This window comes from Amblyomma americanum, chromosome 3 (genome assembly GCF_052857255.1).
Source record: "Amblyomma americanum isolate KBUSLIRL-KWMA chromosome 3, ASM5285725v1, whole genome shotgun sequence".
NCBI lineage: Eukaryota > Metazoa > Arthropoda > Arachnida > Ixodida > Ixodidae > Amblyomma > Amblyomma americanum.
The window spans coordinates 112,014,835-112,041,700 of NC_135499.1; the positions used below are offsets into that span (position 1 = coordinate 112,014,835).

Here is a 26,866-nt window from a genome sequence, read left to right on the forward strand (position 1 = left end):
CCACCAGGGAAGCCACACGTGGGTTCAGCGTCATCATGTCGTCGTCATAGTTGCAGAAGTAGTACTATGGTTGCAGAAGAGGGGAAGAGGCAGGGGAAAATAGCACCACGCGAAACGGACACATGGCACTTGACATGTGGGCGACCCGTGTGGGGCGCGCGCTATTTGATTAGGTTGCTGTGCACAGTCTGCTTTAAGTTCGCGGGGGGCACGGCACTAAAGAGACCGAACACTGACCAAAACGTGTCGCGAGATTATGGCGGAAGTGAAAAGACCGTGCCTAAAATTGTAGGAATTGAGCACTGCGATATCAAAGAAACCATGGATCTATGATTTTGATGTGACATTGAAAATCGCATAAAAAGCCATCTTGCGCCCGCCATTATCACTGTAGCCCACCACGTGATCACATCTCTGTTCAATATCGCTTATTTAAGTGCACAGTATTTTTTTTTTTCTTTCAGGAGTGTTCGTCTTGCCTTGTTATAGTTTATACTCTTAAGCGCGCCCTTCGATGGAAAGCAACGCCCCCTTCGCACCCATCTCAGGTACTTCAGTATCGATGGCAAATGCCGGGGCTAGCAATGAATGAATGAATGAAAAACTTGATTGGTTCCTTTAGGAAGTAGTAGCGGTAGAGGAAGAAGTCTTCGTCTTGAAGCTTGGGTCCTCCTTGGCCGGGGCTAGCAAAAATCTTTTCCTTCCTTTCTATTCTTAGTTTTAATAAAACCACTACAATGCGTTTTTAGCTTTTCATCCCCCTCCCCCCCCCAAGGACCACATGTAACTATGTAACGACGACTACTGTCCAGAGGCGGATTTAAGGGGGAGGAGGTCGCCCCTCCCCTCCCCAAAGCGACGAATTTTACATACGAAACCCGTCCTAATAATAATAATTGGTTTTTGGGGAAGGAAATGGCGCAGTATCTGCTAGCGGTAACCGGCAACAAGATTATACCTTTGGAGCGGTGGCAAATTCGAAAGCGCTTTCCGCTTTCGAGCGAGCGAGCCGTGTCATGGCCGTCGCTGCAGGAAGCTGATAATTTTTTTTCTCTCCTTTATGATGGAAATATCTAGTGCAGACATGGCTGCGTAATTGGCGGGGTGCCGTGCTCGAACCGCGCGTCGCACAAAGGTTGCTTCTGAGCAAACGGTTCGGAAATACGGGACCGTTCGGAAGTGATAATAATAATTGGCTTTTGGGGAAAGTAAATGGCGCAGTATCTGTCTCATATATCGTTGGACACCTGAACCCGTGAGGGAAGGGATAAAGGAGGGACTGAAAGAAGAAAGGAAGAGAGAGGTGCCGTAGTGGAGGGCTCGGGAATAATTTCGACCACCTGGGGAACTTTAACGTGCACTGACATCGCACAGCACTCGGGCGCCTTAGCGTTGTGCGATGTCAGTGCAAGTTAAAGATCCCCAGGTGGTCGGAGCAGTGTATATATATATAATTGGTTTTTGGGGGAAAGGAAATGGCGCAGTATCTCTCATATATCGGCGGACACCTGAACCGCGCCGTAAGGGAGGGTATAAAGGAGGGAGTGAAAGAAGAAAGGAAAAAGGAGGTGCCGTAGTGGAGGGCTCCGGAATAATTTCGACCACCTGGGGATCTTTAACGTGCACTGACATCGCACAGCACACGGGCGCCTTAGCGTTTTTCCTCCATAAAAACGGAGCCGCCGCGGTCGGGTTCGAACCCGGGAACTCCGGATCAGTAGTCGAGCGCCCTAACCACTGAGCCACCGCGGCGGGGCAACGGAGCAGTGATCTCGATTTCGAGACGTATGTAACAGAAGTACACGCGCGCTTCGTCGATGCCGAAACTCCACCTGACAGTGCAGTCTCAGTACGAATTCCTCGCAGAATGAAAATGGAGGCGCTTTTAGAACGCGTGGGTGGGAAATTACAGTTCATTTTGAAAGCCAGAGTAGCGGATGTATTTATTAAAGGGACCCTGAAACGAGTTTGATGGTCATATTCTAAAGTATTTAATCAAATTTAAAACCTCTGCGCGGACCCTATAATTTACAAACCATTTTTAAAAATTGCTGCGCGCAACTGATGATTAGGGCGAGCCCTCACCGCTGACTGAAAGTGGGCAGCCTGGGCGAGCCTTATTCTTATTGGGCGTGCCCAAGTGCAGGACGCTGGCGGGATGGGGAGCGGTGGCTGCAGTCCCGACCTGTTTTGTTTACTTTTTTTTTCCTGGTGCAACGGCGTGCATGAGTTGAGGGGGAGAGAAGAAGCATCATTTTTGTCGCCGATATCTTCGGTGTTAACGAGGCTAGCCTTGAAAAATATTCGGTGCAGTGCTGAGCGATGAAATACCGATCGCTCGAGCACTTTTCCTAACGTCAGTAAATATCATTTCATGGCACCTTTAAAGGAGCTCTGAAACACCTTCCAAGGGCGGCACATCAAATCAATCACTACACTGAGTTGTCATGAACATCCGAGGCAAATAATACACTTCTACACACAGCAGAGAACCCACCATCACGCGCGAAAGTTGGCGAGCCCTTTCCGGCGACTTCAATTTTTTCATGCTCGCACCTTCCTCCATCGCACCTATTGGTTAGATTCTGTCAGACCTCAGGCAGCAACCATGGCCACAACCAATAAGCGGCATAGCTCTGGTGGGTCAAGAAGCTCTGCGCCCTGCCTGTGGGGCCGGCCAACTCCAGAGGGTGTTGGGCCGCGGTGCAGGAGCGCCGACCTTCCAGCGTGCAAAAAGTAACGGGAAAGCGAAAGGCGCGAAGATGCTGAAATTCAAATTTTAGCTACAGATAACTCAGCTTCTACAAAGCGCATAAAAAAATTATCACAGGCATACTGCAACTTCATTAGAGCCCCTTTCACAGCCCCTTCAAGTGAATGCATCCATTAATCCAGAATCCAGAATTAATCCAGAAAAGAGTTGCGTGCCGTAGAAAGTTTCTTCTTGGAAGCAAGTTCATGGCACGTGTTTAAATTTTGCTCTTTGTGAAAGGAAAATTTTGAAAAAAACAAAAAAACTGGCGGCTTTCAGTTCGTCGATTTCGGCTCAGATGTTTAAATGATTATGGGCTAGCATCATGCACAGCTGAACAAGGTAAGTACTGCTGACAAACTTTACACTGGACAAAAACTACCACAATAGCCAAGCTCTGTGCGCAGGTTCACCGCAAATGAGCCAGTGGTTGAGGCGAGAAAGGTTGTAAATGTATTGATGACAAAGATGCACAGTACTGTATGCGGAGCAATTTTCTTCCCTCATTCAAAGGAAAAGAAATGAGAATGCAGAGAGCTAATACAGAGAGCATGGTTTGTAGTTCTGCATGTAAACGAACCCTGCTAACTTTGGCATGTCTTGAGGCATGTGTGTGTGTATGTGATGCAGCAACAGGCAATAAACCTACAATAGGGCTAATGGAGGTGAGGTGGCATCTTAAAATAAAAATTACCAGCGTTTACGCTCTGCTAAATAATGTGCTAAACTTGGCAAGTTGCCGACATGCTGCCGCTTGTGTTTCCCAAGACCTACAGATTTTGTGGCAGCTTGGACTACTGTAACGATGCAACAGGCACACAGTCGCATGGCTCGCCTGGTCACGTTGCCACCACATGATCGGATGCTAATGGTCTATGATATGGAATCCTCCTTATAACAGCTTTCATTGTAAAACTTGGATGTCGGGGTGCTCCTTGAGTGCTGTGAATATACCACCTTTCAGGCTTTTGCCAACTGCATGAGCAGTGGCACCAACCATACACCGTTCCACTAATGTGAGTACTAATGTGTGTCAGTGTGCCAGAGTTAACCATGCAGTGCTATGGCGTTACTAAGAGCGTTTGTTGCTCAAGGACCAATTGTTTGGACCAGTGTTACATTATGGCATTAGCTCAAGACAAGTAGACACTGTCATATATTTTCAACAGCCCCCACGAGGCACTCCCTTTGTGATCTCATCCCTGAGCACTTGCACAATCAAAAGATCAAGGATAATGACACCCTTGATGCTACACTGTCTGGACTATAGTCAGACACAACTCAAGAACAAAGCGGCTTTTCCCTATGAAAGGACCCCCTTCCAGCCAATGGCATTGGCAGATTCTCATGACCCTTCTAGCATGACAATGCAGGGAGGAGACTGTCCTTGACAATAGAAGGAGGGAACTATCCCTTTCAACTGCCACTCCCTGCATTGTCATGCTAGCGAGGTCATGAGAATCAGTTGATGCCAAAGGATGGAAGGGGGTCCTTTGACAAGGAAAAGCCGCTTTGCTCTTGAGTTATATCTGACTATAGTAAAAATTATGCCAGTTAGGTTCACCCAGAATATCCCGGGTAATAGATTTCCTTAAGTTGTAGCATATGCCAGCATGCATCGATCTGAACATGAATGACACCAAGCTTGGCCACCTAATACAAAAGAAATAGTTTATTCAGAGAAGACGGCTTTAATGTCTCTCGCTAATGCATACAGCAGGGAGACCAGAGTCTTAATTGACAAAAATTTTATCTCCAACAAAGACTAGATATATGAAAATGTGCAAACTTTTCAAGTAATTACAGGGCCACAACCATGCTGTCATTGCCAGATAGCAACAGTTCCATTTCATTTTAGTTCAGTGAGCCATCACACAGCCTGCCTTTTTCAGTAGTGGGCAGCAGCCAACCTGTAATAATATTATTTGTAAATGATATGCTATTTGCAGCAATTATCACTGGCAGCAGCACCAAGCAGAGTGTATGCTGACGACTGGTGCCTACATAGTGGAACATGCACATCCCAGTGTTGACTATCTTAAGAACTGCACTGCACTGAAATGAAACTTACTGCCCAGCTAAAGGAACAACAAAACAGTGTGACACAGGTATCACATTGTGAGATCATTTATGCACAGTAACAAACTTGAACATCCATACTGCAGGGCCATTTTAAGGTTAGGAGGTTTTGTGCACTGCATGTGTCAAGCTCATATAGACTAGACAAGCATGAATAGACTAGATAGGCACAAATAGACTATAGAAGCATGTTCTAGATATTCTGGTACAACATGTCTTAGCCATAGGCGTGCATAAAGGCGAGGCAAGAGGGGCAGTTCCCGATTGCTCCCTGCTAGCTAGAAGATGAACAGGCGCTACCATGACCTCGTGGAAAGACCTGAGCACACCTATGTCTCTTGCTGAACGCAATGCAAAAAAGAACAGCAAGAAGGATGTATAGATTAGACAAGCACGAGCAAGTCTAGTCTATTCGTTTTTTTTTTTCATTGCATTCATCCAGACATTCCATATACCAACATGTACAATTCACCACCTAAGCTCTCATCGCATCAGTCTGGATGCCTGCCCATATGCCATGTTACACTTTGCATGCCTTGAGCTAAGAGTACAGTCAAACACTGTCAGCATTTCATATTTTTGGTCCCGCCAAAAGCAAGTTAGCTGACCTGACTGCCATTTCCATGTAATACGCTTCCAGCTTTTGTAATGCAACTTCCAGCTTTTGAGTTGGAAATTGTACGAGGCAGCGTTGCCAAGATGAAGTCTGCTCTGCAGCATTATACAATGAGTGACGGCCAAAGCCCAACTCTAATGTGGCAATCAGCAATACTGCACGCCAGTTCCACCGAAACCATTCTTAGTAGCATCTTTCTGATCAGAATAATGCCATCTCACTCCTTGGCTGCAATTCTTAATTCTTTATGCCTCTGTTAATAAGTATCTACTCAAGCCAGACTGTGCAAGGGCTTGTTACCTTGAACATTCACAAAGGAATGAGCCCCTCATTCATGCCTTACTCTTCTATGATGGAGACAGAATTGGCAGCTTGAGATGTTATTTGGTGCACTCTCCGTCAAGATGCAACTAGATCAGATGGCAGACAAAAAGCCAGAAAGTCATACCTAACACTGCAGGAAACAGTACCCCATAAACAGCACTGCGTCAAGTGGCAAGGATGCTGTCATCATTATTCCTCGAATGAAAAAAGAAAAAAAAGCCTCTTTAACTGGACAGCTAGTCAAGTATTATGTGGAAGGTTATATGAATGCTCTCAACGCTGACTTGAGAGGTACTGGGACTCAAATAACAATCAGGCAGTCAGTGTCTGCACCAACACATCATTATGGCCATTGTTAAGGATACTGTCCACACCTCTGTGCAGACCTTTATCTTGTAAAATGAGAGAAGACGGCACCTGCATGCCTGCATGCATGTCACAATAGAATCTCGATGATACGAATCTTGTGGGATCGCGAAAAATATTCGAATCATTTGAAATTCATATCATCCAAAAGTGAACAACATTCACATGCAGAAGCACGGGAAATTCATACAAGCAGGTCCCTTTACAGCTGACCGGATTTATTATGATCTTTAGCATAGCGCGCACCACGCACTATGATTGCGATGCATATCACGAAACTGGCGATCACGACGCCAGCGATGTACAGGTCGCGCGCCACTGCTCTCTCATAGTTATAGCATAGTGCGATGATCCGATACTGTGATCCGCTTCTGCGAGGTGCCACTGCAAGTGTGCAGAAAGCCTTTAGGGTGCCCGTCAGCTGCATCAGGACCAGTCAGCGCATACTCAGTGGTATCCCACGGAAGCGGGTCACAGTATGCTCTAACTCTCTAATGTGAGGTCATCGCTTAGTGCTGATCGTGGGTGGTGGCTCCTGTGCTTGTATCATTCGTAGTGGCATGGGAGGGCATTCGGAACATCCGAAATTCTGCCCACTGCAAACAGCGCACTTTGAGCAGGAAATTCTACAAATTCATATCAGGCATGATTGTATCATAGAGATCCTACTGTATTATGATTTCATCAGGTGATATGGTGCAGGCACAGCACAAATAAATGTTGCTTCACTATATTTACTTTCGACACTTCCTTTTGCCACTACAGAAGCTACAGGATGCCTAAAAAAATCAGAAGAAAGCACACATCTTAAACGTGTTTCTGTGCACCTGGACATGTGGCATCATCTAGGTTTTAGGCTGTAGGCAGCATGCATCAATAAAGCTGTTAGTAACAGTTCCGACACGTGCGACAAGTGACAGTGGATGACAATTTTGCAAAACCCAAAGCACTACCCTCTCGCAGTCTTCCACGGTGCTCCGGGTATTTAGCACGAAATTTTGTTCTGATGACGTCTACACACGAAACTGAACTGATATTAATGATATAGTTTTTATGCCATTGTTTCCAGGGATACACGGAAGAAACTAGAGAACTATCTTTGCCTAAATAGCCTAGAAAAATTTGCCATATCGCATAAAACGTTGTTCTGTTTCCTAACATAGAGCCCACTACTGCTCCTATAAAATCTACTGATACACATCATGACTCCGCAGTCAAGGAGGTGACTTTTATATTGCCACTACATTTTCAGTGCAAAAATGTTGCCTCTACACACTTCATAGTTTTGCCAGTGCTGCAAGAGACTGCTGAAATGAAGCAGTGTTTCATTGCGATGTCTGCAATTTGCAAAATAGTTCATGACCACAGCCACTGCGCAGTTCAAAAACCTTCGTTATCGCAGAGTTAACAAGCCAACATTAAACAACTGGCAGTGCACTTAAGTCCTGTGCAAGTCACCTAGTATGAAGTAGTACAAAATTTGTAGCTCACCACAGCATCGCTTATGTATCCCCTTGCACACCTGTAGCTTGTGGCTGCACTCATGCAATCAGCAAGGCTGTCAAGCATGCAGTGTACCACAAAGTGAACTGCTGCAACAAATGCTACTCAAAGCAATAGCTACTTATTCCAGTTTCAGAATCCTTTCATTACCTATGCTGTCACATCACAGCCACACCTAACACGTGGCTTCTGCCACTCGTTAGGTAGCCCTGTACATTCACCAAGAAGTGCTGAGGGTCACTGGACTTTAAAACACGGGCACAGTTAACCATGTTGGTTTGTAGGTAACGTGGACATTGCTTGCTGGACCATTTTGAGCAGCCATCTCTACCAGCAACAATGCAAGGCCAGCCAGGTATCTAGCTCATACACACAAGTGCTCTGCAGCCTGAAATTCTCATTCACTAGCCTGCACAACTCCAAAGCTCTCGATCAAGCACACACACAGTGGCATTAATGCAAGGCCATTTAGAGGCCATTACTCTGATGGAAGAGCTGCATTTTTGGTACATAGTTCTTGAGCGCTATCTCATATCCATGCTCAGCTAGGGTTATGACCAGGACGATGTCCATGCGGGAGCCTGCGTGGTGCACAAGCGTGTCTTCCTTTGTGCAATGAAGCTCAGAAGTTTATAAGCTGTGTGAAGTTCAGCAAGATATACTGCTGCAGACTCAAACCATATATCGTTTTTTGCAAAAGAAGAAAAGAGCATCAAATTAATGGGAACATGTTGATTAATAAACAACTCTGCCAACAGCACTGCATTGGAATGGTCATAGCACCCAATTCACACATCCACATGGAATATTGTTCAAAGAACTGTGCTTCACATGCCTTCAGTAGTTGTGAAACATAGAAAGCACCTCCAGATGTCCCTGCACAGACTGTCTCATGAACTGTAGCTCACTCTGTAGGCTGTAATTATAACCAACAGAAGACATGCAAACGTCTCGGCGTCCCCTGTGCGTGTGTTTCACACACTAGGCTGGCGACGAAGCGCCGCGGCGCCACCTCCAGGGAGCGCCTTGTGTCAGCACGCAAGGTCAGCCGCTGCGGTCACTTCCTTGGGGGGCAGTAGGGGTGGCCGGTGCTGAGGTGAGTTGAGCTCCTTCATGGCAGCCGAGAGAAGCCGCTGCAACTCGGGGGGAAGGTCCTCCTCTCCAGCCACACAGTCATCCTCGTCGCGCGAGCTCTCACGAGAAATCACAGAACGGCGAACCTCTGCAGAAGGAGACATTGTAATGGGGAAGGGGGGGATAACAATGCGGTGAGTGCAGCGGGTCACACAAATGAAAAGAAACAAAGCCATACTGAACCTAAAAGGGACATCATCTGCTGAACTGTCCATGTTCACTCTTGCAAGCCACTGGTGCCAACACAAAAGAAAAGCCACGGACATAAGCACGTACTGAAAATGAAACAGAGTTCTTTGGCACCTTAAAAATTTGTGCAAGTGCTTGAGGCCCATTTGTCATAAACAATGTGTGGAACAGAACAGTGTAATCATGAAAAGCTGATAAGGAGTTATAAGAGCCACCTCAGTGACAAGTGAAGCTCATATGGTTGCGCTTGGACAATGTTAATTTATTTTAATGGTTGTGCTAGCTCACACAAGCTTGTGGGCACTGCGTCAATCCAGGGAAAAAAATAGTTGCCAGCATTCTGAAGAGTATGTTAGCACCTTCAGTCTGCAGATAGTGTCACTCATGAATGTGACACACAAATGAGCTAAGTATGCGCTGGTTAGCTGGAACCGAAAAGAAGTGCTAATTAAAGAAGCAAAGCTTAAAGGGACCATGACATGATATTTACTGAGGTCGGTGCATGAGCGATGGGTGCTCTGTCCTTTGTCACTGCACCACAAAAATTTTTAAGCTAGCTTCATTAAAGGTGCACTAAAGAGGAATCTGAACTCGTCTTTTTATCGCGGGAACTCTATCTACATGTTCCGGGCATTCTTAGATACTGCGAATTATTGCCGTTTGGCCGATTGCTCTAATTACATCGGATTAAACGTCCCGGCTCCCGCCTTTTTTTTTAACTCAACGCGATAGGGAGGAGGAGTCAACCAACGCGTTAGCCAGTCCCATGGCGGCTCACCGCTCTACCATCGGCGGATAATATGTAAATCAGAGTCCACGTGTATTTTTATTTCCGTGGGCCTAATTTGTGACTACATTGTCTGTGACTGAAACTATTTATTCACAGAAACCTAAAAAACAACATAAAAGTGAAAGCGAAGCCGCCACTGCACTGGCTGAAAGCACTCCACGCGTTTGCTGACTCCGCCTACCTACCACGTTGAGTTCAAAAAAAGGCGGGAGCTGGGACGTTTAATCCAATTTAATTAGGGCAATTGGCCGCACAGGACCATAATTAGAAGTTTCTATAAGAATACCCAGAACGTGTAGATAGAGTTCCCGCGGTAAAAAGACAAGTTCAGATTCCTCTTTAGAGCACCTTTAACACCGAAGATATATCAGCTATTAAAATTTATATGCTTCTCCCCCCCTCCCCCTGAACTCGTACACAATGAAGCATGAGAAAGAAAAAGAAAGAAATATATCTAAAGCCCCTCAAAAGTAGCGATATCCCTCTTCCCCTTCTCCACTTCCTCCTTCATTTCTCTCTCATGTCCAACACAAACCTGGGGAGGCGTGCACGGCGAAGCCCATCGTGATTAGTTTATGGTTTATGGGGGTTTCACGTCCCAAAGCGACTCAAACTATAAGGGATGCCGTAGTGAAGGGCTCCTGAAATTTTGACCACCTGGGGTTCTTTGACGTGCACTGACATCACACAGCACACAGATTTATAGAATTTCGCCTCCATTGAAATTCGACTGCGGCGGCTGGGATCAAACTCACGTCTTTCGGGTCACCAGCCAAGTGCCATAACCACTGAGCCACTGCGGCGGCCAAAAAGCTCATCGTGAGGCAGAAGGAAAATAAAGGGCGAAGGGACTTTAAACATGTTGAGACTGCGCCCTGCTGCACCGCATCTCACCCATGTCACTTGAGCATGCCCAATGAGAAGGCTCCTCCACATTCCCCACTTTATGTCAGAAGGGGAGGGGTGACTAAGAGTGTGGTGAGGTGTCGCCCTAATTGGTTGCAAGCAGCAATCTTAAAAATTATTTGTAAATTAGAGGGGCCATACTCAAGCTACCAAGTTTGACCTGAATACTCACGACAACCTTTACAGATCTATTGCATTTGAATATCACCAGAAAAAATCATTTCAGGGTCAAAGAACATCACATGTCTCGAAATTCCGTGTCTATTGCTGCCTGCTAGACTGCACACACTGTGCTGAATGCTATGCCGCATGCAGTGTTCATGTCCTCAGCTTTAGTCTTATGTTTTGTCAAAGAGGGCAATGTTAATGGCTGAATTTAGCTCAGAACTGCTAAACAGTGCTTGTGAAAGATCAGGGCTCCAAGACAGTGCGCTATGAACAGGCAGTAAAGAAAACAAGACCACAAAGTGTGTGGCTAACTAATATGGTAACATTCACAGCAAAGACAAATTAAAACGACAGGATAAAAACACTGTGGCCCAATATAACTGCACCAGTTTTAAGATGCTTTGATGCCATTCAGCTGTTAATAATACTGATGAAGTCATATTACTATTTGACAAGCGTGCATGGTTTTGCTTGATGGAAGAATATGTGAAAATGAGTGTGTGTCCTCTTTGAGCAGTGGTACGTCACAGCTGTACATCTGCTGGGCGCTAGCAAAATCGCATGCGTGATTACACAGTTTGAGACATCTCTCAGCATAAAACCTGCATACACTGATGCTCACGACTGCTTTCAGTGCACTGAGCCCAGCCTCAATTTTATGCTTCACACACGCTTTCCAGGCACATTTCACACACTAAATGTCTGCGCAGTGTATGAAATCATGCATGGCACGGCATGTTCACACAAAAGCACAGTGACCTCAGGATGACCTTGTTGTTATGCAAGCTCAGTGGAGCTTTTCAACACAAAAGTTGCTGCTGAAACACATTGTGCAATGAGGACGTAATATTCAAATACTAATTCTCTTCTGCACAGGGTGCATAGGTAGGTGGATGAGGCAGATTGCAAAACTGACCTTTTTCTGGTGCTACTTTGGATGTGGTAGACTCCAGGCAACCACTGGATAATGAGCCAATATCTTCCAAAATGCAGTTCCCCTTGCACCCATTGGTTAATTTTGCTGAATCTGAGATGGTGGAAAACGGATAAACAAAGGGTCAGCAAACATCCATATGACTTGCAGAGGGTTAGCAAACATTCATATGACTTGCAACATGATTCAATGCACACTGAAAACTACTACTGCACAGGAAAGAGGCACATGACTATGACTACACATGCCAGAAGCAATTTTATCTCATATGTGAACTGTATATATGTGTATTGTTTATGAAGCAATCATCCATGCCCTGCCACGTAAAAAGGTGAACCCTGCAAGTTGCATGACATACACGACACATTACAGGCCAAAAACAAATGTGAAGTTGGATGCAACAATACTTATCAGGCCAATATGGCTAATGGACAGATTCGATAAAATAGGGTTTCTGATACCGATGTAATGAGAAGCCCAGATGCCAGTACGCTAACACTTGGCTACGCAGCTGGCCTCAGAAGTAAACAGTTCTGCGATCAGAGCTCCTGCTTGGAAGGTTTACTTGTATACAGTATATTTTCACTGCACATTCATATCTTTCAAGTTCAAATCAAATTCCTTGAAATGAGCAACAACCACAGTTTTCGTTAGCTGTGTCTATAGTTCTCTCAGGTATCCAGAAAAGATACACTTTACACCAGTTTTATGCTCATAAAAATTTACTGAGAGTTCTCACGCTCAACGCCGAAAACAGATTCATAGTGTCCTTAGCTGTCAATAAAGTACCGTGATTTAGTGTGCTACACTCTGTATAGTTTTCTTGTTTCATTTCGTTTGAAATTAGGAACAGAAAAACTGGAAACCGAACCAAAGGAGGCAATCTGCATATGTGATGGCTGCTGGAAGCAGTGTCTAACTGTTCAGCGTCCGTGCACAGAATGGCAGAGCAATGTAGTGCCACAAAACATCTATCGTGAACCTGGTTATGTCTGCCTCTGAGAAAAAAAAAAAGAAATCAAAGCATATCACCTACCTTTCATCTTGCAGTGCAGTAAAACATCCCTTTTTTGGAGTTCTTTAACATCAAAGGTCTTTGGAGAGTACTTAGAATTTTTAAAAATCAATTTCTTTGCTCAAACAATCATTAAGAATTTAAACGTAATATCCTCCAGCCACAGTGCCCACATTTTCTTCCCTTGCATGTTTGCCATGTTCAATGTCACAGAACACATGCAATAAGCACTCACCTGTGGCCGAGAGGGGCATGTTGACTCTCCAGGTACCATCGCACTTGAGCCTGTTCTCAAGCTCTGTGACACGCTTGCCCAGCACTCTGCAATTGAGGCAATTGAAGAAGGGGGTGGTGCAGACGAGGCAAAAATGAGCTGTCCAGAACAACTCCACAGGAAACTTGTCATCACGTCACCTCCAGCCATTCTTGGCTGTGATTAAGCTACACTAGCTTTACAAAAAAATTGTAGGCATGTCATTAGTAAATGACATATCTAGAAGCATGACTGTCAATCAGCCACTTAAATGCTGCTTCTCCCAACCAAGTTAGAAATGTGCTGCAGTATTCAGAGCACTCCACTCCGTAAAAATAAATGCAAGAGGCCCTGCTATAAAAAATGCAGGAGACTTGGCATCGCCACAATGATTCGAAAAAAGAAAGATCAATAGGAAGCAGAACGTTATTCACTGCTATGCAGATTGCGCTACAGATCAAGCACTGCTAACTGTGCAGATTGCATGAGAAAGCCCATGGACTAGTCCTTCTTAACAGATGTGAGCCTGACATCCCACACCATCCACTTCTATCCAAACAGGAGAAAATTTATTAAAAATCTAACATATGCAAGTTATTTTTGTATGAATAGTAGCTTACATGCTCCACATATGCATCACCAAAATGAAAAGAAGTTTGGCCAGCAAGTTATGTGGCACTCTACTTAATACCCCATACAGAGCACCGGTACAAGTGATACCTCTTTACAAATGGCTCTTTAAATGCCTGAAGCATGTCATGAACTAATAGCAACGTTTGTCCCAGAGGGGACAACAAATGAAGGATGCACTGAGCAAAACTGTTCATTCAGTGAGTTTCTACCCATCTCACAGCAAACATGACTAGTGGACAGAGCTCTCCGTGAAGCCCAGGCTTGTGGACTGCTGGACAAGTAGGAGCCCACCCTTGCGGACTTTCATTATTTTTCTTTCAAATAAGAGTTACCATCACCACCACCACACCCGACTATGTCTAGCCTTATTCAGCTTTAAAACATGAAGTCTTGATTCCTAACATCCACACTTGCATTTCTGCATTTGTCCTAGCAGTAACAGCTGTCAACAATGCCTTAGTGTTTTATGTTTTCCTACCATTAGTGCTGTGTACTTTCTAGGGTTGTGATAGGCACGCAGGGCTCATAGTAGCTTTTGAACTCCATATACAGCCTCCCTGCAGCAAAATGCAGCTTGCTGACTGTCTGAAATTTGGAAGTCTACAAACAAGTCATCTGTGAGAGGACAGATGAACTACAGGATGTTACCATCACTCAACACCAAAGCGGCATCTGCCTGGTTATTTCTTGCTGCTATAGGGATGTGTACAGCTTTCGTCAAAAATACAAAGCCCACTAGGTTCCCTTCAGGGCCAATATAGTGAGGTTTGTATTGAACTGTCAATGGTTTAAATGTCTCCAAGTTCAAAGGAACTCTCATTCTAACCCACCTGGAGCTTTGCACTGGCAGAGCTGCTAGAAAGCCACAGTATGCGGTTTGGAAGCAAACCTCATGGGCTGTAAACTTCTTATAAAGGCTGTATGTCGGCTAAGTCAGCAAAGGGCAAAACTGAGTGAGCAGATAGAGTGCTTCATATGCTCACCTAGAGCACACAAACAGCGCACAGTGGAGTGTGCAGGCAGCATTTGCAGGTGGCCACACGGTTTGAAACAGCATACTGTTTTGCACACAATATTGCATAGACCTTGATCGACTTCTTGTGAGTCGGAAAGCCGTGCTGAGTCCAAGAGGCAGTGCAAAATACTGCCAGCTCGTACCAGAGGATGCCAGTTTAATGCTCTAGATGGGTATGCAGAGATGGGTACGCTGAGTCACAGCTATAGGGCTGTGAGGTGGACATAACACACACAGACTTGGTCCGCTTGCACCTATAAATTCTCCAAAGGAGGCAGAAAACTGAAGAGGAGTTTCGCATCTGGTAGAATGGGACAACTCTGCAACCGAAACCCCAACCACTCGGTTGGTCGCAGCACAGCAACAGCAGCAGTATGAGAACGCAAACAAAAGGCATGCTAGCTGGAGAATGGCACGGAGCTCACTTGTTGGCCTTGCGTTGATGGTTGAGTGCCAGGGTGCGGTCATTGAGGGCCTCCAGGAGCAGGGCAACCAGGCCCCGCATGTCAGCGCCCGCCGAGCTTAGGTCCAGGGAGCTGTCCTTCAGCAGCTGCTGGACTGCGCAGACATGCACCATAGGGAACAATGAACAATCTTTTCACCACAAGTTCCTTTCTTTTGCTATAGTAATGCACTTGCAGCCAAGTTCTCAGCATGCCGACTCCTAAGCAAGTACGCTGGCACAAGCTACCACAACTTGTGGTCATGGTGCTTGGAGACGTGTCAGTGATGATTTATTTCCCCCTATGATATTTATTTGGCTGCCAGAAAAACTGGATCAAGCCAACAGGAGAAGGGGGATCACAGGGTAAACATACAGGGGAAATCAGAGGTCTTCAATATGAGGAAATGATTGCAGAGAGCAACCATAAGTTTTACATATTGTGCATAAAGCGAAAAGATGACAAAAAAAGAGACAAGAGGTCATCAGTGTGCACTGAAACTATGACAGCTGCATGCCGTAAGTAATTATTCTCTTATCTATTAAATTAACTACAGTCTATACAACAAATTTATTTGCCCGCAGCATTTTAAAACCCTGCATCTCGTTCCCTCGTATACTCTTTGAAGGACAGCTACCTGAAACATTTCCGTAGTGGCAGACAAAAGATATAAATAATTTTCTAAACCTGCTTTGATTATTGCCTGTGTGAGGTCTTAATCACTCAAGTAATTAAGAAGTCACAAACTATACTAACATCAAGGAATGGTGAAACACGAACAGCAAAACCTGGTTATGGACCAGATTGTAAACAGGAATTGGTGCATGTTTACGCATGAGGTAAGGCCACTCCACCAAGAAAAATAAAAAGGTAACAGAGTAAGTATGATCATTATGACTCCACCTCTTAAGAGAAAGAAAACAATGAATATAATAATTGAAACTTCAGATCTTTATGAAGTAATGCTTGGTGCAGAAATAGTCTTTAGCACTCACCACACAGGTTGCCTTCGGTTTCTTGGGTAGTACAATTAGTTATTTAATGTGGAAACATACACTCACATCCACATGAATTATTAATGTGTAATTTCAACCAACAAAACAACAAGTGGCCTGCTGCTTCTTTTTTTCAGAGCGTTCAAGCCAATTTTCAAAAAACATCATATCTCCGCGCAAGCAACGTCTCAAACGGTACAATATTTGGGGTTTAATGCTCCAAATTGTCATGTGGGACAGCATAGCATAGAGGGGTCCGATATTATTTAAACATCTGGGTGTATCGGGCTTGCGTGATAACAAGATGACTGTGTGCCTAACATGCGCAGTGCATAAGCCGCGCTATCGCGAAAGCTCTAAGTACGATGCCCCGCAATAAACATGCGTTCTTCTTGTTCTGGCTTTCATGCTGGTGAGTGGCGTCACTGGGATCTGACACATGGTGCCAGTTGGGCAGGGAGCAGCTTGGAGCGTGATCGCCCAGCCGGAGCACGGAGGTGAACCAAGAGTGGGAGGCGCCGGCATGCAACCATTTCCGATGCTGAAGCCCTTGGAACCTTTGCAGCTCTCGGCTAACTTGTCGCAGAATTGGAAGCGGTTTAAGCAAAAACTGGAACTCTTCATCAGGGTGACCACATCAAGGGACCATCAGAGAAGCGGAGCAGCAAAAGTTGCGCTCCTGTTGAGCGTTGCAGGAGATGAAGCGCTATGTTTTTCGCTCGAGGAAACAAGATGGAGAGCCGTTCGAAAGATTTGTTCGAGACCTCAAGAAGCGAGCAGCGCAGTGCAACTTCGAAGGACAATTCTATGATCAGAGATCAGATCGTTTTTGGGACAAATAATCCCAAACTGCATGAAAAAAATGCTGCGAGAAAAGGGCTTAACGTTGGCAAAGGCCAAAGAAATGTGTAGGGTAGCGGAATCAGTGGCACAAAGAAATCAGGTCTAGGCTAGGCCAGATGACAGCATTGACGCACTCTCTCGTAGTAGGGGATCATGCTGCCGCTGCATAGAGCAGCAAGTGATCAGTGCAGTCGTCGGTAATTTGTACCGCTGCAAGAAATGCAACCGACGGCATGAACAAAGACAGTGTCCTGCCTATGGAAAAAGATGCAATTCCTGCTGAAAGCTTCATCACTTTGTGATTTGTTGTCCGGCCAGGGCGGTCGTCAGCAAGGTTAGCGAACTGAACTTGTCAGCGAAGGCGTCAGCTCTCGGCGAAGTCGGTGAACTCAACTTTGATGATGAGTTTGACGTTCTTGGCGTCAGCATCGAAAGTTGCAGTAGTGGCCATTGGATTGTGAAAGCCCAAGTCACGGGTCGTGAAGCATTATTCAAGGTGGATACCGGTACACAAGCAAGCCTTTTACCATTTTCAGTATACACAACTTGCAAACTTCCGAACTGAGTCCTACGAGCTTCGTGCTGCGAGCTTACAACAGAGGCATAATCACCAGTTTCAGAACAACAGTCCAAAAAGTAACCGTTGGAAATGTCGAAACTAATGTAAAATTTTATGTGGTGAAAAATGACCGTCGGGTAATACTGGGCCTTCAGGCATGCAAAGCTTTGGGCCTTGCGCAACGCACAGTAGACACTGTCAGCAACTCTGCTGAATACGAAGCAGTCAAGCAGTTCAGGCACGTCTTCGAGGGTTTAGGATGCTTAAAGCAACCATACAGCATGGAACTGCAGCCAGCTGCTGTCCCTCTAGTCCAGCCAGCGTGGCGGGTGTCCCTGTCCTTGCGCCAACCACTTCGCGACGAGCTTCAGAGAATGGAGAGAGCTGGCATCATCAAAAAAGAAGGCGGACCTACAGACTGGGTAAGCCCCTTGGCTTTGGTCAAAAAGAAGGACGGCAGACTTAGGGTGTGCATGGACCCAAGAAGGATCAATGAGCATATAAAGAGGCAGCACTACCAGCGTCCCAGGCGCGAAGATATTGAAGCAGAATTGACCGGCGCTTAGTACTCTAGTTGCCTAGACGCAAACTCTGGATTTCATCAGATACCGCTCGACGATAGAACATCGAAAATATGTACTTTTGCCACACCCTTCGGTCGATACCGTTACTTGCGCTTACCGTTTGGCATCTCATCAGCGCCGGAAGTTTTTCACAAAATGCTGATTCAGATGTTTGACGGGCTGCCAGGAGTACACGTGTATATCGATGACATTCTGGTGTGGGGGACTGCACGTCAAGAGCATAATTAACCGCTCATAGCAGTTCTGAAAGCTGCCGAAAAAGCAGAATTAACATTCGACATAGAAAAATGCAAGTTCGGCTTAACTGGGGTGCATTTTCTGGGTGACGTTATCGGACAAAGAGGAATTTCCCCGAACCCGAACCTTGTGCGAAATCTGGTGCAAATGCCAACACCAAAAAACAGAGCTGATGTGCAGCGCATGCTAGAAGTGGTTAACTACTTCGGAAAATATGTGCCACTGTTGCCGGACAGAAGAGCGCCACTCCGAGTGCTTATCAAACCACAAGTTGAGTTTGAGTGGACTGAAACCCATGCGAAAGAATAGAAAAGCATCACCCAGGCACTCGCGACAGCGCCCGTGCTAGCAATATTTGACCCAAAAAAGGAAACAAAACTAACATGCGATGCATCCAAAGACGGCGTTGGAGCAGCACTTTTGCAGTGTCACGGTGGTCACTGGCAACCAGTAACACATGCTTCACAGGTTTTAAGACTACCGGAGCAGCGTTATGCACAAATTGAAAAAGAGGCGCTCGACATTCTGTTCGGTTGCGAGAAGTTTCACCAGTTCCTGTATGTACAGACGGTCATCATCGAGACCGACCACAAACCACTTCTGTCGATCGCTTCTAAAGGAATTTGTGACATGCCCCCACGATTGCAGAGATTTTTTTTAAGACTTCTCAGGTATGACAATGTTCTGTAGTACATTCCAGGGAAGCACCTGGTCTTGGCGGACATGCTGTCATGAGCGACTCCTCCCGGAAACGTCGACAATGCTGGTGCCATAGAAGACGTCGAAGTTCACGCACTACAGCTGCTGAACTGCCTGGTCACGGAAACAACGCAGCAGAAACTGGCGAAGGAAACTGCTCGTGACTGCTACTTGCAGACTGTCGTCGGCAATATATCAGCAGGAAAACAAATTCAAGGTGAGCTGAAACCTTTTTCATCTGAACTGTCTGTAATCAGTGGAATCCTGTTCAAGGGTACGAAAGCTGTCATACCGAAAAGCATGCGACTGGATATCTTGACAAGGATTCATGCCGGCCACCTTGGTTTAAACAAATGCGAAGAAAGAGCAAGACTGCTCGTTTTTTGGCCAGGCCTCAACAACGACAACGCAATAGTCCTTCAAAACTGTTCTAGATGCATAAAGTTCGCATACCAGCAAGCCAAAGAACCCTTGTTAATGTGCCCGGTGCCACAGTGTGCATGGTACAGAGTCGGAGTGGATATCTTTTGTTTTGGGGGACATTCTTACGTGGTCATATGTGACGCTCTTTCTAACTTCCCAGATGTCGAGAAGCTTCCCGACACAAGTGCAAGCAGTGTTGTTGCGGCTCTCAGCACTATGTTTGCTCGGTATGGCATTCCTGTCGAACTGTGCACTGACAATGGACCCCAATTTTCAAGCCAAGAGTTCACAGCCTTCGCTAAAGAGCACGACTTCGCACACGTCACTTCTAGTCCGCACTACCCACAGTCTAACAGTCTCGCAGAAAAAGGTGTGCAAGTTGTCAAGCGGATAATGAAGAAAACGCAAGATGCACGACAGGACTTCTGGCTAGGCCTTCTGGCCTACCGATCGACGCCACTGACTGATGGTCAATCCCCTGGCGAACTTCTTCAAGGCAGGCGTTTTCGATCTAACATCCCTGATCTTGGCAGTATCAAGACTACTGAAGTCAAGAAGCACCGCCATACGCTCAAAGGACAGCTGTTGCCTCCCCTAGCTAAAGGTGCCGTCGTCAAGCTGCGAGATAAAACTTGGTCACAGAACGAGAAGGTGGTTGGAAAAGCTCCCTCGAGGACCTACCACGTCGTAACTGAAAATCATCGTGTTCTTCGGCACAACAGGAGACACCTGCTTCATTCAGACGAGCAGTATATTGAATCAAGTGACGATGACACCGACCACGACTGCGCAGTTTCGGCTGAGCCAAATGCGACTAACAACCCGGGGAGTGCAACACCGCAGCAGCCTCTGGGGCTGTGTTAGCAACTTTCAGCCCATGGTGCCACACCTTCGGCTTCAGTTACCCTACCAGAGCAACCCGCAACTGCCATTACCCTGAGGAGGTTGACTCGCATCGTGAAGCCTCCCGAACGTCTTCATAATGATGCTGCCTTCAATCAATTAACAAGAACTGGAACAATAATCTTGTGCTAACCGTGGAAGGATGTATCGGGCTTGCGTGATAACAAGATGACTCTGTGCCTGACATGCGCAGTGCGTAAGCCGTGCTATCGCAAAAGCTATAAGTACAATGCCCCGCAATAAACGTGCGTTCTTCTTATTGTGGCCTACATGCTGTCAAATGGCGTCACTGGGATCATTAACATGCACTGACATTGTACACCACACAAGTGCATCTTTTATTTTTTTTCCATTTCACAAAGAAACGAGGACGCAGCAGCTGTTTCTTCAATCCTAGGAGCTATGGATCTGCGGCCAGATGCCAAAGCCACTGAGCCCTTGTAGAGGGTTGGTCTCAAATGGTGATGACAAAGAGTTTTCAAAGTGTGCTCCACACTGCCTAGTATAAAAATACAGAGAACAGGCTCTGCAGCCATTAAAAAAGGTGTGGTACGCCCTTTAAAAATCTGCTCAGCACCATATTCAAGATGCTAATTAAACAAGAGACTCTTTCTGCAATGAGATAAGTTGGGGAGAACGAAGTGGGGCACTCACTCTGCTTGCTGGACACGCCAGCCAAGGCAGCTGTGCTCGTACGACCACGGTTCTTCTCTGCCAGGTTCTGTTGTCACAGCAGAAGTGGGAACAAGAAATGAGTCCATCCTGTTGAATTTCTCAAACAGTTGCATGAAAGGATCAATGCCTGTCGATCAGCGCAACTACCCTAGCTGCTTTGCTAACTACATCCCCACATACACTTCGCTGAAATAAGTTTCACCTCACATTGCACACACAAGGTAAGTGTATTCAAACATGGAAAGGCTGCTAAAGATGTGACATTTAGACTCCTGTAATACAGTGTTGTTCTCAGCACTATTTACATGCAAGTAGGCACCAATCAGACTAAAAGATAGTTTGCACAACACAAATGTTAACAAAAATAAAAAAAAACTTTATCAGCTACAGTGTTGTTCTCAGCACTATTTACATGCAAGTAGGCACCAATCAGACTAAAAGATAGTTTGCACAACACAAATGTTAACAAAAATAAAAAAAAACTTTATCAGCTTGCCTGCAACTACTTTGGATGCATTTTGTAAATTCAGGGTGCCCAGGCAAACAAGAAAAGGGATTTTTGGAAAGGCTACCATTCAGGAGAAATAAAACCAAGAGAATGTTGTTGAATACTAGGTGTACTAGCAACATCTGTTTTGTTTACACTGTGTCTACATGATTAATCAGGCAAACTTGCGTTACACGAAATGTATGCTCTTACAAGACACTATAATGAACGCTCACCTCCAACAATTTCAGTAAAAGAGGAAAGGTTGTTAAATTCGAAAATGCCATGTAATTGCATAATTGCTCTAATTACAAATCTACTCCACTTTGGGAAATTTCCCTAAACATTGGACTATCATGAAATTTCATGCGACAGCATGCCAGCCATGAATCAGTATGCACCCATGTCATGACTGCAGCACCCACAAGCACAGTTTCATGAAAAAAGCAATGCTTTTGCATTTCCAAATTGGCATCAACAGCTGCATATGGATGACAACATTTGCATGCCATCAGCATGAGCACCTACTGACCCGCATGCGGATGCCTGCCAAGCACAAGCCATTATTAACACTATATACAAGACATAGGAATAAGTTTGTGGCCTTTATTACATCGAGCAATAAATTTTGAGAGAAAAAAAATGAAATTAGCATGCATCGACACATGAGCAGGGCAAGAAATGACACCCCTCCCTCGTCATTTCGAATTTCATTCGCAGTGAAACTTGCAACAAGGCTGTTGATATCTTCCATTCTCATGGTGCAGCTCACTTTCTGAATAACAAATATTAATGTCAAAAACACGTACTGATTTGGGCAAAAATTAAATTTATCAATAAAAAAAGGGTGGTCTCAGATTTGCTCAAAAGTGTACACACATAGTCTACAGAGTGGGGGAAAAAAAGACTGTGCTTTGCACGAAGAGATATGCATGCCAATACTAAATGCAACCTCACCCACTAGGTTCCAGCTGAAACCAAGGTGTGCAGGCTTTGAGAAATGGCCTAATGCCCCACATAAATAAAGAGAGTGCTAAAGAAATAGCTGATTGCTGATTCAATATTAAGTGAATTTTTTAACAAAATGGAAGATGGCTCAAGTGCACCGTATGGACACAGGCACCCACACCCACCTTGAACTTGTTAAGCGATGCTGTAAGCAGTGCCTTCTCCTCCTGGGCAAGCTGCAGGCGCTCATGATTGTACCTGGGGTGGAAGACACCCGCTGCTTTGACCAAGGTGGCCAGCCAGCTTACTTGTGCACTTCCTAAACTACAAGGCACGACCGTAAGTAAGCGGAAATGAATACAGAGGTGCCTAGACCATTATGTTGCTTTCAAGAGCAAGTACACATTATCCTGGAAGCCTTTTGAATAGTTTCGAGCTCAAATTTCATATAGGACAACACTTGACATTTACTTATTTAATATTAAGTTTAGTTTTAGCAAGTTGCAGTTCTCTGTCCAAAGCAGGAGTATGCCATCATCTCTGCTGATGCCTGAGCAATAAGGCAGTTTTACTGCACAAACCAGCAGCCCCATTAGTCGCTCGGACGGCAAAATGACTACCACAGACATCATGGTTGGCAGTGCCTAGCCTATATAAAAGTTCTTGGCAAGTCAAACTTCGTAGGAAAAGCCACGAGGCATATCTCCTCACTTGTCCTGGTGATTCGCAAACTATACAGATGCACTAATTCATTAAATATCAGTATACCTTTGTTTGCTACAGCATGTGTTGCAAGCCGGATTTCCTCCTCAACTAGAAAGTATATGACAATAGAGGCCTCCACAACTTTCTTATCATAACTAGGCTTGCTGCCTGCTCTCCCAGCTGCAAATGATATTTGCTGCACTGCGAAATCCCGCTTCACCGGGTCTGGCATTAGTCTGTATACTGCCACAGAAAGACCACCTGTTCTCCATGAGCAGGGCGTCGACGTCCAGGGGCACGTAGTCCCCGCCCCCGCGCAAAGCATGGTTCAACTGTAGGTTGAGGCGGTCCACCTTATGGCGGTACGCATCCCCCGCCCGCACCAGCTCCTCCTTCTCGTCCAGTACTGCCTGCAGGTCTCCCTCCAGCATTGAACACTGCAAGTGACACATGTCATAGCTACACACGCTGCATGAATAAAGACAAACCAGGTTGTGAATGCCGTAAGCAACCCACTCAATTCACCAGCACTTTCCAAGCACAACCTTGTCGGCAGTCAGCATCTGCGGTGGTGAAGCGCACTGTCAAGAAGCTTGCAGTCTTGCTGTCTACTTCTTTTTGGAGTTACACTTTACACTGTGGTACTGCACTGTACTGCCCAGTACAATTAGACCTTGCTGCGGCATCCTTTGTGGATTGTGCAAAGGTTTGTCTGTTCCACAGAAAACCAGTTGAGGTGCAAACTGTGCATGTTGCACATGCGCAGGGCAAGGTAGCAGTTTGTTTTCAACTAGTGAAGTTTGAGAGAGGGCAGAGGAGGAAAGGCACACATGCACAGAACGACCTAGTGAAAAGACGAAACAAGGTGCCATGCAGTAGAGCATGTGGAATGCTAGTGTTTCTCAAGCGGTTAGGCACTGATGCTGGACTTGTTTTAAAAAACAAACCAAGTAATTGCACTGCTGTCTACCGAACATGATGAGCTACATCCCATGGCAAACAGCATAGGGGTGCTCCTTTTCATGCTGTGGTGATGCACTGACCCGTGATTGGAGCATCTCCAGGTGTCGCACCAGCTCCTGGCGATCCTGCCTGGCGGAGCACTGGGCGCATGGCTCTGCTGCGAGGCGGCTGCGTCCCTGCTCTTGTAGCTGTGCCCGCAACAGCTGCATGGGCACAGAGAGGCACAGAGACACTCACAGTTGTGCACACTGCATGCGAAACTTTTGAAAGTGCACGGCCTCTTAGTTATCAAATAGAACACCGTGAGTTAGCACACAGAGTGCTGCCAAAAAGGCAAATGCCACTGGTGTTACTTGCTCTTCCATTGCAAAGTTCTGTGCTGTCATGCTGTGCAATACATATACAAAATAAAAAATTCACACATTATCAATGCGATTAATGCAGCTGAGTATGTGTTAGCATTGGTGTTTCCCTGGGATGAAGCCGATGCTGCTGCCGAGAGGTCCGGACTGTGTGAGCGGGTGGTGTGAACCAGTCTATCAATCACCATATGAGATGTCGTACTCCGGCTCCAATCTCCCAATCCAATCCAGCAATCACATTGTGACACTCGATACCCCCTCTCCACTCTCCCCACCCCTCCACATTGACTGGTGACTGCGGTGTCCCTCTTGCCACCCGTCGCCTCCCACCTCTCTTTCTTTTGCCACCACTTATCGCTCGAAAGTGGTGAGGGGATTTCCTTTTCTCCACTTTGCCTGCTGCGAACTGAGGCTTCAGATGCCAACATCGGACACTTTTCGCGATAATGGCCATTCCAATGCTAAGGCATTAAAACTGTGAGTTGACATCCAATGAATGTTTCGTGGTTCATGATCTTACGACTACTTACGATGGCTTCCAAAGTGCCAGATGACATACTGCAAAAGCCCAGAACTCTGCTCAGCACAGAATAAGAAAGATGGCATTGCTTATGCAGCCAAATAACATGGCAGTAAGGTCTGGTCTACAGGACTGCCTTGGAAGGTGTGCTGCTGAGCACTAGAAAGTGTCATGAAAACTGCAGACAAGAGCCACGCCATTGTATCAAGCTCCTTCACACCACCTGCTACTTCGACCATCGAATATGTGGAGTAATGACTAGACATGCTTCACAAGCTTAAACCACAATGCACGCCAGAAGCATCATTTTTCGTGACACACTCTGAACTTAAGCACAAAATAGAAATGCTGTGCAGAGTAGCTGTCAACACCTCTGTTCATGGAGAGCACAAGGCCAGTGAACAATTACTCATGGTTCGAGAGACTCTTTGTGCATAGTACTGTGCTTTGTCAGATATACTACAGAGCTACGGCAACAATTTTGTACCTTCTATGCTATGTTTCCCTATCCTCTCTTCCTGTCCCCTCACCTCCTTCATTTCATTTCTCCATTCTGCCTGCTATCCTTTATTTCCGCTGCCCCAGCTCAGGTGCTTCAGTATCGATGGCAGATGCCGGGGCTAACAAATATCTTTTCCTTCCTTTTTACTATTATTTTAATAAACAACCACTACCACCACCATGCTATGTTTACGCTGCATACAGTTTATAAAATCAGGTTATATGCAAGGATGCCGTAGCTTTTACAGAAACATGGAAGTAGTAGCAAACAGCAGCCATGCACATTCTCTGACAGCGGTTGAAAAGGCAGCAGCCACTTCAGCTGTATGCAAAGGTTGGAAGTCACATGCCTTGCCATCTTCAAGGGCCTCCCGGAGTTTCTGGGCAAGAGACTCGTTCTCTGACTGCAGCCGCCGGTTCTGCTCCTTCATGTCACAAAGCAGCTGGGCCAGGCTCTGCAGAAGATGGACAGGGCTGGCGTTAATTGCCTCTTTTAAGATTAAGCATGATCGGTTGGCTAGTGCCCCCTGAACCTTCACCTCTTTGCCTCTCAAAAAAACATACTATTCATTCAACAGCAGCAGCAGGCATTTGACAGCTACAACCACTGTGCAAGCATGATGGGAGACTTATTATTTTGGTTAAAAGGTTCCTGTTGCAGCAAAAGCAAGAATAATTTGTTAGTGACACCCATTATTTGTAATTGTTTTTGTCATATTGTTTACAATGTGCAGTGTTTGCAAGGCGTGGGACAATATCTATTGAGATGAATTAGTGTAACATTCTAACAGGCTCTAGATACCCTCACCTCTAATGGAAGCTCCCATATTTGGTATACATAAGTTGTATGTCTTGCCCTGAAAAAATTGAGAAGCACTACAAGCAACCTGCAGTAATACTCTTTGACAGCTGTAATGTCTTTTTGCCCAAGACAGTTAATTTGAACTTTTGTGAAGCCAGTATACAGTTCTGTGTTGAATATTGTCAAGGATAGTTTATTCTGTGACTCCAAAGCATACCTCCTTCAGAATGGCATTGCAGTCAGGGTGAATCAGCATCATTTTTGAGGAGAGTGCATTTCACGTCAAACTCTCTTTTATCAAACGCTGTTCTGCAATTTGAATTCACAACAGTTCTTGCTGGCAATGCATTCCACTGTGTGGTGTTATCAATACACCCATGAGCTGAAATGTTGGCAAGTAATGAAGTGATAAAAATACAATTTTCTAGAGCGCTGAGCAGGGACTGATTAAAGAACTTCCACTTTTGCAAGGTACTGTTCTCTGAAACAGTGTACCTAGCCACTGGACGTAATGACACAAGCTACAAAAAAAAATTAAAA

At 45.5% G+C, this 26,866-nt stretch overlaps 1 protein-coding gene across 2 annotated transcripts in view; it reads right to left on the bottom strand.

Annotated features, from left to right (window-relative positions):
• Positions 1-4,399: 4,399 nt before the first annotated feature.
• LOC144124815 (coiled-coil domain-containing protein 149) overlaps positions 4,400-26,866 on the bottom strand; it is a 30,490-nt gene continuing 8,023 nt past the window's right edge. The window contains exons 4-13 of one of the 2 annotated variants that reach the window (XR_013313282.1): positions 25,875-25,979; positions 24,222-24,344; positions 23,440-23,615; positions 22,659-22,731; positions 21,018-21,084; positions 15,103-15,235; positions 13,012-13,097; positions 11,744-11,854; positions 5,719-8,862; positions 4,400-5,667 (exon numbers count right to left, since the gene is read on the bottom strand). Coding sequence is in view for 1 of the 2 variants with exons in the window: in XM_077657713.1 (XP_077513839.1) it covers positions 8,672-8,862; positions 11,744-11,854; positions 13,012-13,097; positions 15,103-15,235; positions 21,018-21,084; positions 22,659-22,731; positions 23,440-23,615; positions 24,222-24,344; positions 25,875-25,979 (1,065 nt within the window). In the remaining variant the exon portion in view is untranslated. Of the gene's footprint in view, positions 8,863-11,743; positions 11,855-13,011; positions 13,098-15,102; positions 15,236-21,017; positions 21,085-22,658; positions 22,732-23,439; positions 23,616-24,221; positions 24,345-25,874; positions 25,980-26,866 lie in introns of both variants that reach the window. The other variant, XM_077657713.1, reaches the window with a different exon arrangement.